The 17,953-nt window shown below is 36.1% G+C and overlaps 1 protein-coding gene across 1 annotated transcript in view; it reads left to right on the forward strand.

Moving 5' to 3' along the window:
- Positions 1–17,953, forward strand: part of DNAH7 (dynein axonemal heavy chain 7) — a 334,263-nt gene that overhangs the window by 109,488 nt on the left and 206,822 nt on the right. The window contains exons 21-25 of the mRNA XM_058300437.1: positions 2,089–2,287; positions 5,316–5,456; positions 9,522–9,734; positions 10,745–10,854; positions 14,825–14,993. Coding sequence (XP_058156420.1) covers positions 2,089–2,287; positions 5,316–5,456; positions 9,522–9,734; positions 10,745–10,854; positions 14,825–14,993 — 832 coding nt within the window. The remainder of the gene's footprint in view (positions 1–2,088; positions 2,288–5,315; positions 5,457–9,521; positions 9,735–10,744; positions 10,855–14,824; positions 14,994–17,953) is intronic.

A 17,953-nucleotide genomic window follows, 5' to 3' on the forward strand; every position in this document is an offset into this window, starting at 1 on the left:
TTACAAGCTTACAGTTTTGAGGCTGTGAGAATGTCCAGTTCAAGGTGTCAACGAGGTGATTATTTCTTCCTGAAGACCAGCTGCTGGCAATCCTTGGTTCCTCTGCCACATGGCAAGGCACATGACAGAGTCTGCTGGTCTCTCTCTTCTCTTCTGGGTTTTGCTGATTTCATCTGCTGGTCTCTTCCTTCTCTTTTGGGATTTGTTGATTTCATCTTCTTGCTTCCTTGGCCTTCTCTTTCTTTGTCTGAATTTCTTTCTCTTATAAAGGACTCCTGTAAGAGGCTCAAGACCCAGCCTGGGCCACACCTTAACTGAAATAATCTCATCAAAAGGTGATGCTTATGATAGGTTTATAACCACAGGAATGGATCGGCTTTAAGAACATGATTTTCTGGGGATATATACAGTTTCAAACCACCACATCAATTATCAATTTAAAACAATTCTAGAAACATAGGTAATATCATTGAATGATATTTTTCCAAATATGATAAACCTCGGAATAGATCTTATTTCATACGTATTCTCTTACAGATTTTTCAGAGCACCTCACTCTTGTAGAAGTGGTCACATTCAGAATAAAAGCCAGTGCCCTCACAATAGCTTAGAATGACCTACACATTTGGTCACCTATTATCTCTCCAGTTCCATCTCCCACTAGTCTTCTTGCTCATTCTGCCTACCAGCCATTTTTCAATCCCTTGTGAAAAGGGCAGCCTCCTCTTTCAGGGTCTTTATACTTCCTGCTTTTTTACCTGAGATACTCTTTGCTCAACTGTCCATAAGACTTCTTCATTTACCTCCCATTGGTCTCAGTGAAGACCTGCTCAAACATCTGCCACCCAGAGAGGCTTTCTCTTTCTACCATTACTTAAAATGACCTCCCCTTCCAGCACTCTCTAGTTCCTTTCCCATATTTATCTTCACTGGTTTATTTCCTTTTTCATACGTATTACCATCTGGCATACTCTATAATTTACTTAGGTATACTTTTACTTCCCCTAACAGAATATAAGCTCATGATAGCAGAGATTCTTCTTTTTATAAAATTTTATTAAAGTATATCATATATACATGCACATAAGTGTATGGTAAAAGTTGTGAACTTACAAAAACAAGCATACATATCATCATACAGGACTCCCATACTCAACACTTTGCATAGTTGTGGAATGTTTGTTGCAAAATATGAAAGAGTATTGTTGAAGTATTACTACTAATTATAGCCCATATCTTACATTTGGTGTATTTTTTCCCCAACCCCCCCCCCCCCCCAATGCGGAGATTCTTGATTGCTTTTATCCCAGTACTGATTCCCCAATCCTTTGAAAGGTATCTGGTATGTTGTAGGCACTTGATAGATAATTATTAAATAAATTTGTTTATTTTGTATCTTCTGTCTTCAAAGCAGGAGGAAATAAGTAACCTAGACAAAAAGACAAATTTAGGCTCTATTTCCATCTGAGTTTTTATACCTCTGTTTCTTTTTTGCCCATTTGAAAGATAAATACAATTGATTATTTGTAACATGCCCAAAATGAAGGGTTTAGGGAGTCCTTTCTATATAGGCTAACAGTTGGGTACCTTCAAAGCAGTTGAACTGATAAACTGTTAAGTATTGAAAGCACTAAACCAGCTTCATAATTTACAAACAGTCTGAAGATACCAGTTGAAATGGCTACTTTTGTGCCTTTGTACGCTTTTCAGACTACTATATTATCTGTTAGGATTTGGTTTGCTACTTTTATTACTTTTGCCATCTTTTCAGTTCATTGTATTGGAAACAACCTTATGGCCCTCTCTTCCATAGCTCTTGTTATACTTGTAATTTTACAGATCTTTTTGTGATTATTCAATTAATGACTGCCCCCCCCCACCCCCACCCCACTACACTGTATAATCCTTGCAGGCAAGGATTGTGTCTTTTATCTCCTGCTCAGTGCTGCATTCCTAGCAGAACCTAGTATGGGTCTAGAATATAGTACATATTTATGAAATGAATGGAAGTTGGTAGACAAAAAGCATTGATATCTTAGGAATTGCTTTAATTTGGTTAATTTCTCTTAATTTTTTTTTTCCCGACAGGGTGCAACCTCACTTGAAGAAATGTTTTGAAGGAATTGCAAGGGTAGAATTTACAGAGACTTTTGACATTACTCACATGAAGAGTAGTGAAGGAGAGGTTGTGGAACTCACAGAGACCATTTCAACAGCCAAAGCTAGAGGTCAAGTGGAAAAGTGGTTGGTTGAGTTAGAAAGAGTTATGATTAGCTCCATTCACAAGGTAGCTGGCTGTATTTATTATTAATGTCAGTAAAGTAGGATAGAGTATTAATGCTATTGTATATATAGCCTTGATAAATGCACTCTTACTTAGACAGAAATTGAAGCATATGCTACCAATGCAAATGTAATTGATAATTTGAAGGTAAAGAAATTATTTGCCTATGATAGTAATTTTGTAGTGATGAACTTGAAAAGTGGGACAAAATACCCTCAGAAAATTTGTTTTTTGTCATGTGTCTGTCTTATTTCTTATAGCCACATGCTAGTACTTTCATCATTAATTAGACACACTGTGGTCTATATGCCTTGAAAGCGTCATTCTCCTTGACATGTATATTTCTATGGCCAATCCTTTTGTTCTGTGTGTACCAATATGTTAGAAATTTATAAACACTCACTACAATTAATGGAAACTTATTTTCTACAACTCTGAAAGCATATTATTGTCAGCTAATCATTTGCAATTATTTTTGTTAGAGAATTATAAGGCATGACAAGAAACAAATTAATTGAGCATTTAAATTCATTTTTTGCTATAATATGGACTTAAGCATTCAAGTTCTTCATCAAGAATAAAAATCATGATTGGACAGAGGAACATCAGGGCAAGAATGGGAAAGAAATACAGCATTTGGTCCTGACTGACAACAGTTTCTATTAATTTTTCAGATTCTCCCCATGTTGTGTTTAAATATATATCATGTCTCTTAATAATGCTTCTTCCTATTCTTATAGTTTTAATACTTACCTATATAATATTTTTCTAGTGGATGTAAAATCTTTTAGACAGTTTCCCATTTATCCCTATTATGAATTATATTACAATGAATATCCTTAAGCAAATAACTTTTTTTATTAGATTTTTTTCCCCTTAAAATTTTTTTTAAAAAGATACTTGATTACATAAATGTTACAGAGAATATATAGGGATTCCCATATGCCCTGCTCCCCACACTTTCCACATTTTCCCACATTAGCACCATCTTTCATCAGTGTGGTACATTCATTGCAATTGATAAACACATTTTGGAGCATTGCCACTAAGTATGGATTATTGTTTAATTGTAGTTTGCACTCTCTCCCATTCGATGCTGTAGGTTATGGCTGGATATATAATGACCTGTATCTGTCATTGTAATGTCATTCAGGATAATTCTGAAGTCCCAAAAATACCCCCTATTATACCTGTTTTTCCCTCTCCCTAACCCCAGAACATCCATGGGTCACTGCCTCCACACCAATGGTGTTTCTTCCATTGTTAGAATCACAATAAGTCTATAGTGGATGATTGGATTAATTTTTATGACAATTCCTCATGTATAGGACCACTAGACCAAGGGGATAAGCTTTGATAGCTGTTGATAAGTATTGCCAAGTAGCATTCCCATTTATGTGGCTGTAAGCAATGTAAATGAATTCTACCTTGACCACTATTTTGGCAGCATTGAATTTGGTTATATGGCTTGTTAATTGATATGGTATTCAGTGATAACTCATCATTCTATGCATATCTGATACTATTTCAACTATTCTTTTAATGTATGTCAGAGTCTTTAGAAAAAATATTTTGGTTGTCATTTGAGATTGCTAACATGTGGCAAGGAATTGTGTAGGAAAATATCTTCTCAAAATGTTCATGTATAGAGTTGCCTTGGTGAAATATGCAAGCATATACAATGGAAATACTACAAATAGAGATATAAAAATAGGATAATGTGTGTTACCATGTTACAAGTATTTGTGTGATTGAAAGACTATTGCCAGTCTCAAGTGGATTTTTTGTCATTTATAAGTAATAAAAAATAATTTTCTTTGCACCTTTGCACCTTTATCTTAGTGGATTATCATGGGGTTTTCTGTAGCTTGCTATCCAAATAAGCCTAATGATATTCATAAATATAATATTTTACATTATATATTCTATTGTGGAGCTTTATGTGATCAGATTTCTCCTCATCCAACTATATACCAAGCCCCTTTTGCAATTTAGATTTTAATGCCTTCCTTTTGCTCTCCCCACAGTATCCTTCTAGAACACAGATGTTTTCTTCATCTCCTTGTCATTGTTCTTTTGTGCTTTTCCTTATTCTTTTGTGTATTCCTCCTATTCCTCAGGTGCCCATTTTCACCTACCCTTTCTGTGGTTTCTTCTGGCCTTTCAAAATTTATTATCCATTACCAGCATTCTACTCTTTGTCTCTCTCTGTTCAGCTCCATAAATATTCCAATTAGGCTAGAAATCCAGAAGGGCTCAAGCATCTTTATATATTCCTCAGAGAAATCTATTTTTGACAGTGTTTTTTGAAATTCAAATATTTAAATGGGTATCACCTCACAGATGATGCATATAATAGACTAGAATGTTTACCATTTGATAGTTGGTAGAAAAAGTTGGTATGCCTGTCCACTGAAACATGTGTAGCAAAGTTCATAAAGTATAAAAGCACTCAACTTTCCCTGGATGAATTATATATCTGTCCCTTCATCATTGCCTTGGTCATGAACTTGGACTGAATTAAGAGGCAGTGAAATATATGACTCTTAGAGGGATTTGTATGATTTGCCTGAATGTGTGTATATACACATGCACATGCACATGGCTGAGTGGGCATATAATTAAATTAAAGGAAAATAATTATCTATGAATTTGGTGGATTTAATTTTGGAATTATTTGAGTTTATGTTTTGCAATGAAATTGCTCATACTTGTTCAAGTCAAATGTATCTAGGATACATCTGGTTATAACTGGTCAAATGAATATTTGATATAATATGGTTGACACAAATTGATAATGTATGAGCAAAATAAAATGCAATGTAATATGTTTGTTTTACTCACAGGCATATGAATAAACTTCAATTTTAATTGTCTGATTTTATAGTTTGAGTCTTTCATAATTGGCTAAGAATATTGTAAAAAATTCATTAATGTGAGTTCATCTGCTTAGGATTTTAGCTCTTAATGTATAACTTTGTTCAAGTAAAGTATGAAACCATTAATCTCTAGTATTTTCTTTCCCAATTAGGTTATTGGAGATGCAATTATTGCTTATTCAAATAATGAACGAATTAACTGGGTAAAGGAATGGCCTGGACAGACTGTTCTCTGTGTATCCCAAACCTTTTGGACATTAGAAGTAGAGACATCTATTCTACAGGGACAAGTGGTAAATTTTTTCAGGATTTTTTCCAATAGTTGCTATTGCCAGAATATACTTGTTCTAAAAAATAAAGACAGTCCACTCAAAAATTTAATTTATGTTGCAAATCAAATTATAGATTTTTGAAAGTAAAAATTTCATGTAACAAATATATAGGAAAAACTGTATACAAAATAGTTCATCAAAATTTATGTCTAAAACATCTGTTTTATTATTTGTAGTATATAAAAATTAGGGCTACTTGAGTTTTGATCTTGGTAGTATATATATTTTCGTGCCTTTAAAAAATATGGTGATCTCAAGACTAAGATACTTCCTAAACTCATAAAGATCAGGAGGAAGTAAATATTAGGCTTTGAGTAAAACACTCCTATGAAAACAAGATATCAGTTGACTTGTTTTCAATATTTTAAAATTTTTTAGTGTATGGATTTTGAATAATAATGCACAATTAATATTTTGAATGATGCCTAGTAATATCAAATACTTAAATATTCCAATATATTTGGATATTTGAACTTAATATTAATTGGATTGTTGTTAATAACAGAAATTACATTCAATGAAACAGTTCTATCCTTGAGATAGGATTTCAAGAGGATCAATTTTCAGTTGATTAATGGGTCAATTGGAATCTAGCAGTAAAACCGTGAGCTCTTAATATATTCTTGACATTGAATCCAATATTATTATCTTTAACAGTTTGAGAGGGGCACATATTCTGTAGACATGCAGATCCCAAAAAGGAAGGGGCTAAGTGACATGTGCTTATTAATTCTTTCCAACTTACCAACAGGTCTCTCACTTCCCAACAGGGCAGAAAGTCAGGGATGTTCAGGAAAAGTCTTAATGGAAACAGAGCACTGAGGAATAAGATTTTTGCTAATAGCAGTATGCCCCATACTTCTGGGCCTTAGTTGTCTCTCCCTACATGCATCTTTCCTTTCTGCTGAGTCCAGAAGAGGGTGTATGTGTAGAAAATATGAGATCTCCCTCCTTGTTTCCCCCAAACTATTATACTAACATTTCGTTCACTGTTGTGGAGAAATAGTTTGGAGGAAATGACATCACAAATGTAGGCAAATGTGTAATGCATCTTCCACATTTTTTTCAGTGATGCCCGAGGCTTTCCAGAATTCTCAATTGTAGTCTTGCCCTCCTCTCTTTTATTTTCAAAAGGGGTGTGTATCATACTTCCAACCCTCTGTTAAATCATGTTTTTCTCTAGTCTTACTCCAAGCAGTCTGGAAAGGTAGGAGTTGAGGCAGAGAATTTAAGTGTAAACTACAGTTGTATCTCTTCCTCTTATCTCATAAGCGTAATTTGATTCACAGGAAACATGCAATTTAGGTCACTCTCATTTCAGTGAGTCCTCTGCTCAAAGCTACTAACTGGTAGTTCTTATCACATTGCATTCATATACAATACTTTTTGGGGGGTGTGTATTACAACAGTATGCACTGATATTAGGGAGGAGTTGTTTACCTACTAATTTATTAATCTATTCTTTTCTTTCACATAATGTGATGTAGGTATGCTGCCAATCACTGAGAATGCCAAAATGAGAACCTGTGCCTTTCCCTTGAATGACTGCTGCTCTAGGGTGATTCAGCTTCATAGACTCAGATGCTTTTGAAGCTTTAGCTTAGCAAGACGTAGCAAGCTGCTCCTTTGTTATTGTTGCTTGCTGTATTACCTTCTTCCATTTCATGGTACTTCCGTAACTGTTCCATGTTTTCAAATAATGTTTTTCATGTGTCAAAGCAACTAATTTCTTTCTTTTTCATGTTTGTAATTTCCCTGTTTCAACCTGACATCCATAAACTACCTGTGTACTTGTCCATATTTCAACCATATTATGCCATTCAAGTTCTGCAGCAGTATCATGAGGGGCTGGTACATGTTTTAGTATTCAGTAGTATTGGTGATTTAAATAAAATATGCACGTGGTCCTATCATGGGAAGTTAGTATATGTTTTAGTATTCTATGTGTTGGTGATTCCCTCCCCCGCCAATTAATATGTAATGCACATTTGAAACCAATGACTGTGGTTGAGCTGCCTGAGGTAACACTCTTAGCAACCTCATAAAAGGTTGGGCACTTCCATTCTCCGCAAACATTTCAAGTTGTTTGGAGCTTGCTGCTATAATAGTTCCGTGTTATACTGTCAAACTCTTAGAAAGCCTGTTAACTTCAGGGTCTGTGTTTTCATTTATTTTTCCAGTGAATATTGATTGCGGAACTAGTCTGTGTGAGGCATTACAGGTGCTACAAAATAAAGACTCACTGTTCTCACAGACCATGGGCTATTGTAAATATTAATGTAATTGAGTCAGTCTGTCATTGTATATGTAAAAGAATCTAGGTATGACTAAAATATTTGATCCCAGAGAAGGTTTATTTTGGCTTAATATTGTTTTGGTTACCCTAGGGCTCATTAATTAGTTCACTGTACAGAATGACTTAGCCTTTTCTTGCATATATTCATTAAAGAGTAATTCAAGAGAAATTTAAAGGGAGTTAATTATAACAAATACTATCAATAACATGACTTTTTAAACTTTAGCTAATTTGAATTCTCATTGATTTATATAACATACTTCCTAAAGAACTCAGTTTATCGTAGTTTGAAGCTAAATTTCATTTCTAAATCTTTCTCTCATGTAGAAAAATACATTTGCTAGTGTAAATAGTAATAAATTCTTATAGACATATACTTTGCTCTGTCAAGTCCAAATGTTAAATTTTTATTTTACGTTTTGTCTTGAACTAGAGTATTAGAATTGGGTAAGGCTCTTAGAGATGCTTACTTTTACTGATAAAGAAACTGAGATGAACTGACTGGAACAGCTTCTGTTCCTAGGATCGGAACTGGTTTAATAATTTATCTACTCAGTATACTTAAATTCACTAATTGGCTCCAAGAATTTAAACATGTATGGTTATTTAAACATAGTGGAGGGGACAGAAGTTTATTTTTCACTCCTTAAAGAAACAAATCCATAGCAAATTAATCACATAGATAATATAAATGAGTGTTCAAGCACTAAGCCTTTGAAAGAGTGCTATCTTTAAAAAAATTAAGATAAAATATTTCAAAGAAGAAAAATGCCCTTTAGAGAAACAATTTGCAGTCCCCAATTCTGCCCTTTAAGTTTTTCCTTTATTCTTGGAAATCCTCATTTTCAGTTTCATTGTTGCCACTTAACTGGTCCTAAAGGAATTAAATAAACTCCTCAGTATAAAATACTTAATAAATATTATAGTGGAGAAAACGACTGCATCAGTCTGCTGCAGCATATTGACACTTCCCTTAAACACATATGGTTTCGTTTATTCTAATTCAATTTGTGTTCTAAATCATCTTCTCTTTTTTAACTAACTCATTGGATTTAGACACCGGAAAAGAGAACTGGCATTAGCTTACCATATACTGAAACTTTCCATGTTTTGTGTATTATGATCTTTACATTTCAAGTGGCACAAACTCAACCCAGAATGCGTTCACAAGGGTCCTTGGGCGATTCAAAGGATGGGAGGAAGATCGGTTGGAATCAGGACCTCAGGGCTTCCGTGCTGCTGCCCCTTCTCTTTCATTGTCTGGCTGTCATCTCTACCAGTCCCCGGCAGGCTTTATTCTGTAGTGGGGAGGAAGGCTTACAGTAAGTAGCCTCTTTGCAGTCTACCTGCCAAGTGTAAAGCATGCCTTTCTCTCAGAGTCTGTATTGCAGTCCCCAACACGAATGTCGGCCCTAACAGAATCACGTAAAGTAGAGAAAGGGTGATTCCCTAAAGGAAAAAATGTTGGGTAAAAAGATGCTGGGTAAAAAGATGCTGGGTACCCATGCTTAGCCAGATAGAACTTGTTCACGTAACACCTTTGTAGTCAGAAAAATTATTTAAAAATTAAATAAATTTTTTAAAATTAAGTAAGTTAAAATTTAAAATTATGTCACATGGAAAATTATGATAAAAACATAGAGAATATTTTGTATACATTCTTGTTCAAAAGGTTTCTGTTCAAAATTATTCTGATCACATTGAGTAATCATATCTTTTTTTTTTTTCAGGCTCTTGAAAATTACTTAGAGATATGTAACAAACAAATTGATGATATTGTCACCTTGGTCCGTGGCAAATTATCCAAGCAGAATCGTGTTACTCTTGGAGCCCTTGTGGTATTGGATGTCCATGCTAGAGATGTCCTCACATCACTTGTAAAAAAGAAAGTTAGTGATGATACTGACTTTGAATGGTTAAGTCAGCTTAGGTACTATTGGCGGGTAAGTGATATCACTGAATGTTATTACTCAGCAATTTCAGCTCAAAGCTTTTTAATTTGTGCTTGCTTGCTCACATGGGAAATAGTATCAGCAGTGTAAGATATTTTTTTGCTGATGGCAGATGATACCCAAACAAGCATTCTTCTGACTAAAGGTTAAAGCAGCCAATTACTGCTTCTATACCATCTATATCTATATCTCTATATTTCTATACCCATTTGTATAGTTATGTAGGAATACATATACATATATGGGCACACACACAAAATTGTGTTTCAGATTCCTGATGCCCCTGAAGAATATATGAAGCAGACTGTTTTAGTCTTATTTAGTCATTCAAGTTTCCTTTTGCCGATGAGTTGAAAGAGGCAGAAAAGTGGTCTGGAAGGAAGGTTATCACAGCATCTGAGTGGATGGGGATGGCACTCATGGTCAGAAAGGCAGGAGGAGCAGGAGCAGTTAGTGTGGTGGGCAAGGAGGGGCCTCTTGAGTGTGGGCAGAGAGAGCTGATGGCTGGAGGTACAGATTTGAAAGCTCACGCGATACATGCTTTCATGGCAGGCTTGGAATGTGTGGGAGGGGAGGAGTGGAGGGACAAGAATGAGCACCCAGGAAACACATGAGGGGCAGGGTGTATAGTGGTTAGGATCTCATACTATGGGATCAGTTCCTCAAATGCAGATCCTCTCCTTACCAGCAGTATTCTTCAGGATCAGTTTTCCTCATCTGTCACCACTCTAGAGTGAAAACAAAATGACTGAAGATATAGGAGAGAGAGGGAATAAATATAGTTTCCTAAGTTATTTCTATGGTAAAAATTGAAACCAGTAACTTCAGAAACTTATCCAAGGAAATAAGATATTGACTCCTACTCAATCAAATGATATCTGAAGAATGAATTTTAGAGATGTTGTCTAAATCATGGTTACTATTTAATTCAGAGCTTTAGATTTCATAATATTTTACATTTTATTGCTTAAACTAACTTCAGCTTATCTGATTAATCTTAGGAAAAGCATTTGGAAACAAAGATGATCAATGCTGGTTTGCGATACGGATATGAATATCTGGGAAATTCCCCTAGGCTGGTTATTACTCCACTCACTGATAGATGTTACAGGTAAACCCATTAATTTAAGGATCTGTTAGAAATGACTTTCCCTCACCACTAGACCATGGATTCCTTAAAAAGTATTAAATTATCTTCCACACTGTAAATTTATCCTGTTATTTTTTCCTAAAACCTTATATTCTCTTCTTAACTTTATCTTTAATTTCTCTTTTTCTGCTGGCTTCTTCCTCTCAGCTCAGATGCTATAAGTGCTTTCAAGTATCTCTCAAACTTAAACACAAAGAAAGCCCTTCATTTGTGTCTCCATCCAGCCCCTCTAGTATTATCCTTCCATTATCATCCAAAGTTCCCTGAAGAAAAGACTATATTCCCTGCCTCCCATTTCAAATATTACATTTACTTTGATCACTGCAATCTGATTTTTGTTCCTGTTGCTCAATGGAAACTGCTTTTGCCATATTCAGAAGAAATATTTGTTAACTTACTCGAACTCACTCTTGTTTTTGACATTGTCCGTCTCCCTCCATCATCACCCCTTTCTTCTTGAAACTGGATTCTTCTTTAGGATCCTTTGAGTCATCCTATTCCTTCCACTGAAACACTGGATTTTCTAGAATTCGTTTTCATGGGTGTTTTGCCTCACTCTTCATGGTTTCCCGCATATGCACACTTAGCTTGAGAGAAGGGACAGTGTTTCTTTTTCTTCGTCCTTGCAGAGGAAGGGGACATGAACAACACACCACAACTCTTTCCAAAGAAATCCTCACTACTGGCCTACCATTTACTATCTTCCTAATGTTTATTTATGCCCTGACTGTAGGTGATATGCTAAATCATTGTCACCAACTATAAGATAAAATGAGCTGGTATTAATTTTCTCAGCTTGGAGAATTTAGTGAAAATTCTGAGACAGAAAGTACCATTTAATATACTGTTACATAATTTTTACAGCTAATATTCATTTAGATTTAGCCAAAATCTTATCATTTTCTTTACTTACCTTACTCTTATTTTACCTTGTTTCTGGTTTAATTTTCTTCTTACTAGGCAAAATCTTTTAGTAATTGTTGCATTGAGATCCTACTCTTCCTGTCATTGTCTAAAAAGTCCCCCTGTCTTTGGTCTTTGCTTAATTGTTAAATGATAGTTTAGCTAGATATAGAATTTTAAATTAACAGTAATTTTCCTTCAGCTCTTCAAATATAGTATTCTCTGGCACCCATTGCTACTGATTGAGAAGTCTGTTGTTCTAATTATCTTTCCTTTATAGGTAATTCTTTCCTCTGCTGTAACTTTTAAGATTTTCTCTCTATTGTTGATGTTCACTATAATATCACTACTTGTGGATAAGTGTTTATGTATCCTACTTGGGACTTCTTCAATTCATGTTTTCCTTCAATTCCGAAAAACTCTCAGCATTGCCTTTGAAATTTTGCCTCTTCTCCATTCTCTCCCTTCTCTCTCCTGGCTTTTAATTTCTTTTACATTCTAACTTTGTTATATCTCTGGGTCCTTTCTTCACGTTTGTATTTATCTTTCACTTCACAATTCTGTTTCCTTATGTCTAATCTGCTATTTAACTTGTTCACTGAGTTTTTTAATTGAAGGATATCATTCATACATGAACATACATAAACAGTAAGTGCATAGTAAAGGTTGTGAACTTACAAAACAAGCATGCATATCACCATACATGTTCCCATACATCACCCCACCACCAGCCAATACCTTGCATTTTTGTGAAACATTTGTCACAAACTATGAAAGCATTGTCAAAATATTACTACTAACTATAGCCCATGTCTTACATTTGGTGTGTTTTCCCTCAACCCACCCAATTATTAACATTCTGTATTAGTATTATATATTTGTTATAGTTCATGACAGAATATTCTCATAATTATTTGTTAACCATGGTTCTTCTTCTACCATAGGATTTACTGTGATATACAGTCCCATGCTTTGTACAGTCCATTCAAAGTGTATACTCAGTGGCTCTTGTTTTCATCACAGAGTTGTGCTATCATCACTTAAGTCAATTTTAGAATACTTTCATTACTTCAAAAAGAAAAATCCCATACCCCTCATTGTTGTTCCTTAGAATTGAAGTATCTTTGACATTGCTGTAAAAAATATTACAATATTTCTGTTAACTATCATCCATAAGTTACATTAGTTGTAATTTTCTGTGTATTACCATATTCTTAACACTTTGTAAAAGAAGAACATACTTATATTTATTCTATTAACCACAGTCTTCATCCACCACAGAAATCACTATGTTCTACAGTCCCTAGATTATTCTCTAGTTTTCTTTCAATTGACATTAACGTCTACAACCATATTTATTAATCAGTAGGTTCACTGAATTTTTGAAAGTTCAATAAATATACTTTTTATTTCTAGAATTTTAAGTTGTCTCTGACAAAATTGGTTTCTTATCCTTTTCCTCACAGTTTTCTGGTGCTTCTTACTTTTTATTAAAATTCCATTTAACAGATCACCAGGATTCCAGAGGGCAGGATGCCATGTATGTAGTAATTGTGTCCCTCTGCATTTGCATTATAAGTTTGACTCGTACCTTCTCTATCTCCATCTCTTTTTCACTCCCTCTCCCCCTATTTTTTCCCATCCCCTCTCTCCCTCTTCTTACCCACTCTCTCTCTAGTTTACTTTCCTGATGTAGTCCATCGTATTTAATTGTGAACTCATTTTTGTAGGGGTTGTTTCTCCATGTAGCCTTGCATGTTCTTAATTATAGAGGTGTTCCTTTGACACAGTTTCACATTTAACTCTGAAGAGAAGTCTAAGGGTTCCTCTGGTATAGGACAAAATTTTAATGTTTATTATTCAGCATGGGTCCTTTTGCCCCATGGTAATGGAAATTTGAACCCCACTGCCATAAATTAGGTAGTCTTTTCATTGAGTCCTATATGAAGTGTAAACTTCCTTGTCTCTTCTGTAGCTGGCTCTTTTTTGTGTCTCTCTAGTCAGATGCTGGAGTAATTTTACTTCCCATTTAGAGAGAAGGCAGCCTTTCAAGGCTTCTAGGTTTTATAGGTGGCTCCATTCCAGCTCCCCATTTTGCCCTCAGTTCTGAGGATTCATTTTCTGTTTTTACGTAGACGTAAATAAACTTGAGTTTATACCCAGATCCCCAAACTATATACACCTCTGCTGCTTTTGTGACTAATTGCTTCTCCAACTTTGAATTCCTTCTTCATTGGTGATTTCCCTTTCCTTCTGAGATGGCTACTTCATCTATTTGTTGGTCATCTGCTCATTGTTTTGTTTTGTTTTATTTTTCTCATTGTCTGTTTGTTAGTCTTTTTTAGGAGGCACTGGGAACCAAAACCGGGGCCTCCCATGTGGGAAGTGGGTGCTCAGCTGCTTGTGCCACATCTATTTCCTGCTTGTTTTTGTTTTTGCTTGTTGTCTGTTTATTATTTGCTCATTGTCTTGCTTGTTGTCTGCTTGTTGTTTTTTGGGTTTTTTTTTTTTTTACTATTTGCCTGCTCATTGTTTTTGCTCATTGTCTGCTCACTGTTTTCTCTCAATGTCTGCTGGTTGTTTGTTCATCTTCTTTAGGAGGCACTGGGACCTGAACCCAGGACCTCACCTGTGGGAGGCAGGCACTCAACTGCTTGAGCCACATCTGCTCCCAGCTGTGTATTTTTAAAGTTATTATTTGTTTTATATTATGAAGCATTGCCATATGCTTGTAGTAAGGGTCCTAGGTTATTCAGTATTACCTCAGTTTTCCATATTGACTGGAATTCAGCAATAAATTTCAAAAGTGAATTTGTTATGAATTTGTCATGTAAACAGCTATTCAGAAATAAAATATAATAAAAGATGAAGTAATGAATTGACAGAGATCTTCAGAGATAGGTGGGAAAGAAGAAATTACTAAAGAGTTAGGAGGCAAATAGGGTTCTCAGTTAACTTTTCCTCTTTTTGCTATATGCATGGAAAAATCACATTATTCTACCAAAACTGTTTATTTCTTATATTTTAGAACCTTATTTGGAGCCCTTCACTTGCACCTTGGAGGAGCGCCTGAGGGTCCAGCTGGCACTGGAAAGACTGAAACTACCAAAGATTTGGCAAAAGCTGTAGCTAAGCAATGTGTTGTTTTCAACTGCTCTGATGGACTGGATTATCTGGCTTTAGGGAAATTCTTTAAGGTATAAATTAACTAATTTTTTTTTTTTTACAAAGGATAACTGATAACAGAGGAAAGTTAATGATGAAACAATATTGAATACACATAAAAGACTTACTGAGGCTTAGTTAAAAGGTAAAAATTAAAGCAAAATAACACTCATTCCCATGGGGCTTGGGGCATGGTATCAAGTTTATTTGTGGAATATGGGACCAAGATGGCAGTGTAAGATGCTTCAGGGTAATGTTCCCCCACAGAATCATTGAACAGCTACCAAAAACTGCCAGAGCCATCTTTCTCAAAATTCTGGAAAACAGTTAAAGGGTTGCAGTAACTGAGCAAATCAAGAAAATAGAGCATTAAAAATGGTGGGAGACCTATTCACCTCTACTCCCAGCTGTCCTCTGAAGCCAACTCTGCTGGTCTCTCTGAGTCTTCCTCCAGCTTGGTGTTTCCTCCTCTGAGCTCTGTCTGCCTTTCCTGACTTGCATGAATCGCTGCAGATCCCGCCCCCAGTGAGTTCAAAAGGAAGCATTGTGTATTGCTGGGCCTTACCCTGGAAGCCCATCGGACTGGAAAGGTCTGCTCCTTCCTCAAGTTGGTGGGTCATCCACTGGCCATAATGACAAACCTCCCAAGCATGCCTTCCCCCAAAGGGGAAGAACTAATGACTACCCCAATGCTGCAGACCACTAAGTCCCTGTCCCCAGAAGCTGAAGCCACCACAGCACTCATTGCAGTTATCACCATGGTCTTCCTTAACTACTCTCAGTTGTGACCTTGATATTCTTTTACCTGTACAAGAACAAAGGCAGCTATGTCACCTATGAACCTGTAGGAGAGCCCAGTATCATACTCCAGTTGGAGAGTGACTCAGCCAAAGGCAGAGAGAAGGAGAAATTTTTCATTTGACTTCCAGACCCCGAGGAACTTATTCCAAGTTCCAGCATAGTAAATTACATGGGTTAATTTATTAGGTGAAAGTTTTATCTGAAGCCAATGAGCAGCATTGATTAATATGGACAAATCTGAGCTTCCTCCCAAGGGCACAGGCTCAAACAACAACCTCAGTGTCACCAGGGACCGGGGACATGGGGAAAGCAGCTTACGATACCTTGAGCCAGGACTTCATGCTATAACTGGTATTTTTGACTAGCCAACAAAGTGATGCTATACCAGGGAACACTTGAATATATGGCCAGTCATCGTCATTTTGATCATTGGTTAGGAGGGAGTTATGGCCACTGGGTGCTCCACTGTGTCCTCTCTCTGGTCACCTAGTGATAGCCCCAGCTTTTCTCCATAGAAGTTCTTTGCAGACATTTGGATATCATGGTAAAAGGCCAGATCAGAGGTTTAGGAAACTATGGAGACCTCACCTTCTAATGAATGTGCTATATTCTTTAGTATGAGCTCTTCCTTCCTATATTTTCCAACAACCTCATACTTGTGCTATTTTTATCTGAATTGAAAGTTTTCACTAAGTGATACAGAAAATAAAATGGTGGGAGAAGCTCATGGCATGCTTGGTGATCCCTCCCCTACCACCTCCCTGGGACAGTGTAGAGCCAACCTGAGTTCCCAGTGTGAGTCCCTGGCCTGTTCCAGAGGGAGCAGAGTAACCCTTATGTGCATTCTGGGTTGCCTATATGTCAGTGCCAGTCTGTTTGGTGGCAGCTTGAAAGACTGAATCAGGAAACTCTTCTCTGGTTCACCCTACTAGCACTTGCCATGCAGGCAGAAGCATCTGGCAGACAGTTAAGTAGTATAAAAAACAATTAAGTCAAAGTGGCCTTACCTCCTTTAAGTCATGGAATAGAGCTCCTGGGAGGGAGAGAAAGCCTATTTTATAGGGAATTGAGAGGACATTCTAATTCCTGTAAACTGAGAAATTCCTAAGGCCATAAGCAATCACAAGCCCAGGACAAGACACAGGCTAAGAAAAGATAGTGACAACTATGCACTCATATTCACCTCAGGCATATCTTATTGATAAAAGAATAAATTCAGAAGAAGAGCACCAGCCAATGCAGGGCCAATTTGCAAAGACTATGAAAGGTACTTTATGTGTTGGATTGTTTGAAATTGTTAGCGCCTGACACTAAGGAAATCTCTGTCATATCACTGTCTGGATACAAACTTAAGGAACAGACAGATCAGGGACTAAATCCCAGTATTAAGACTTTAAAACATTAAAGTCAGTGTGCAACAAAAGGTTACAGGGTGAATAAAGAAACAAGAAATGATGTCCCATCCAAAGGAACTAGGTGAAAATCCAGAAACCATTAAAGAAGAGGATCAAACTTTGGACATACTGATCAAAGACTTTAAAAACTGATCCTTAATATGCTCAAGCAGATAGAGGAAAACACACAGAGAGCTAGATGATATCAAGAAAACAATAAATGAACAATATGAGAATCTTAATAAAGTGATAGAAAATTTTAAATGGAACCAAACAGAAATACTGGAGTTGAAGACCACAATAAGTGAAACGAAAATTTCCCTAGGAGGTTTCAATATCAGATTGGAACTGGCAGAAGAAAGAATCAGTAAACTCAAAGGCAAGGCAATTGAAATGACTCAGGCTGAGGAGCAGAAAGAAAAAAGAATGAAAATCAGTGACCACATCCTAAGAGACCTGAGGACCATCAAATGCACCAATAAACATGCCATGGGAGTCCCAGAAGGAAAAGAAATGTAGAAAGGGGAAGAATGAATATTCAAAGAAATGATGGCAGGAAACATCCCAAATTTAACAAAAGACTTGAATATGCATATTGAAGAAGGCCAGTGCACGCCCAACAGGATAAATTTGAAGAGAACCATACCCAGACATGTAGTAGTAAAACTAAAGATTGCCAAGAACAAGAGTGTTCTGAAAGCTTCAAAAGAAAAGCAACATATTATGTACAAAGATGTCCCAATAAGATTAAATGCTGATTTCTCATCAGAAACCATGGAGGGAGGAGTGAAACAAAA

The sequence above is a fragment of the Dasypus novemcinctus genome, chromosome 7 (assembly GCF_030445035.2).
Source record: "Dasypus novemcinctus isolate mDasNov1 chromosome 7, mDasNov1.1.hap2, whole genome shotgun sequence".
Classification (NCBI taxonomy): domain Eukaryota; kingdom Metazoa; phylum Chordata; class Mammalia; order Cingulata; family Dasypodidae; genus Dasypus; species Dasypus novemcinctus.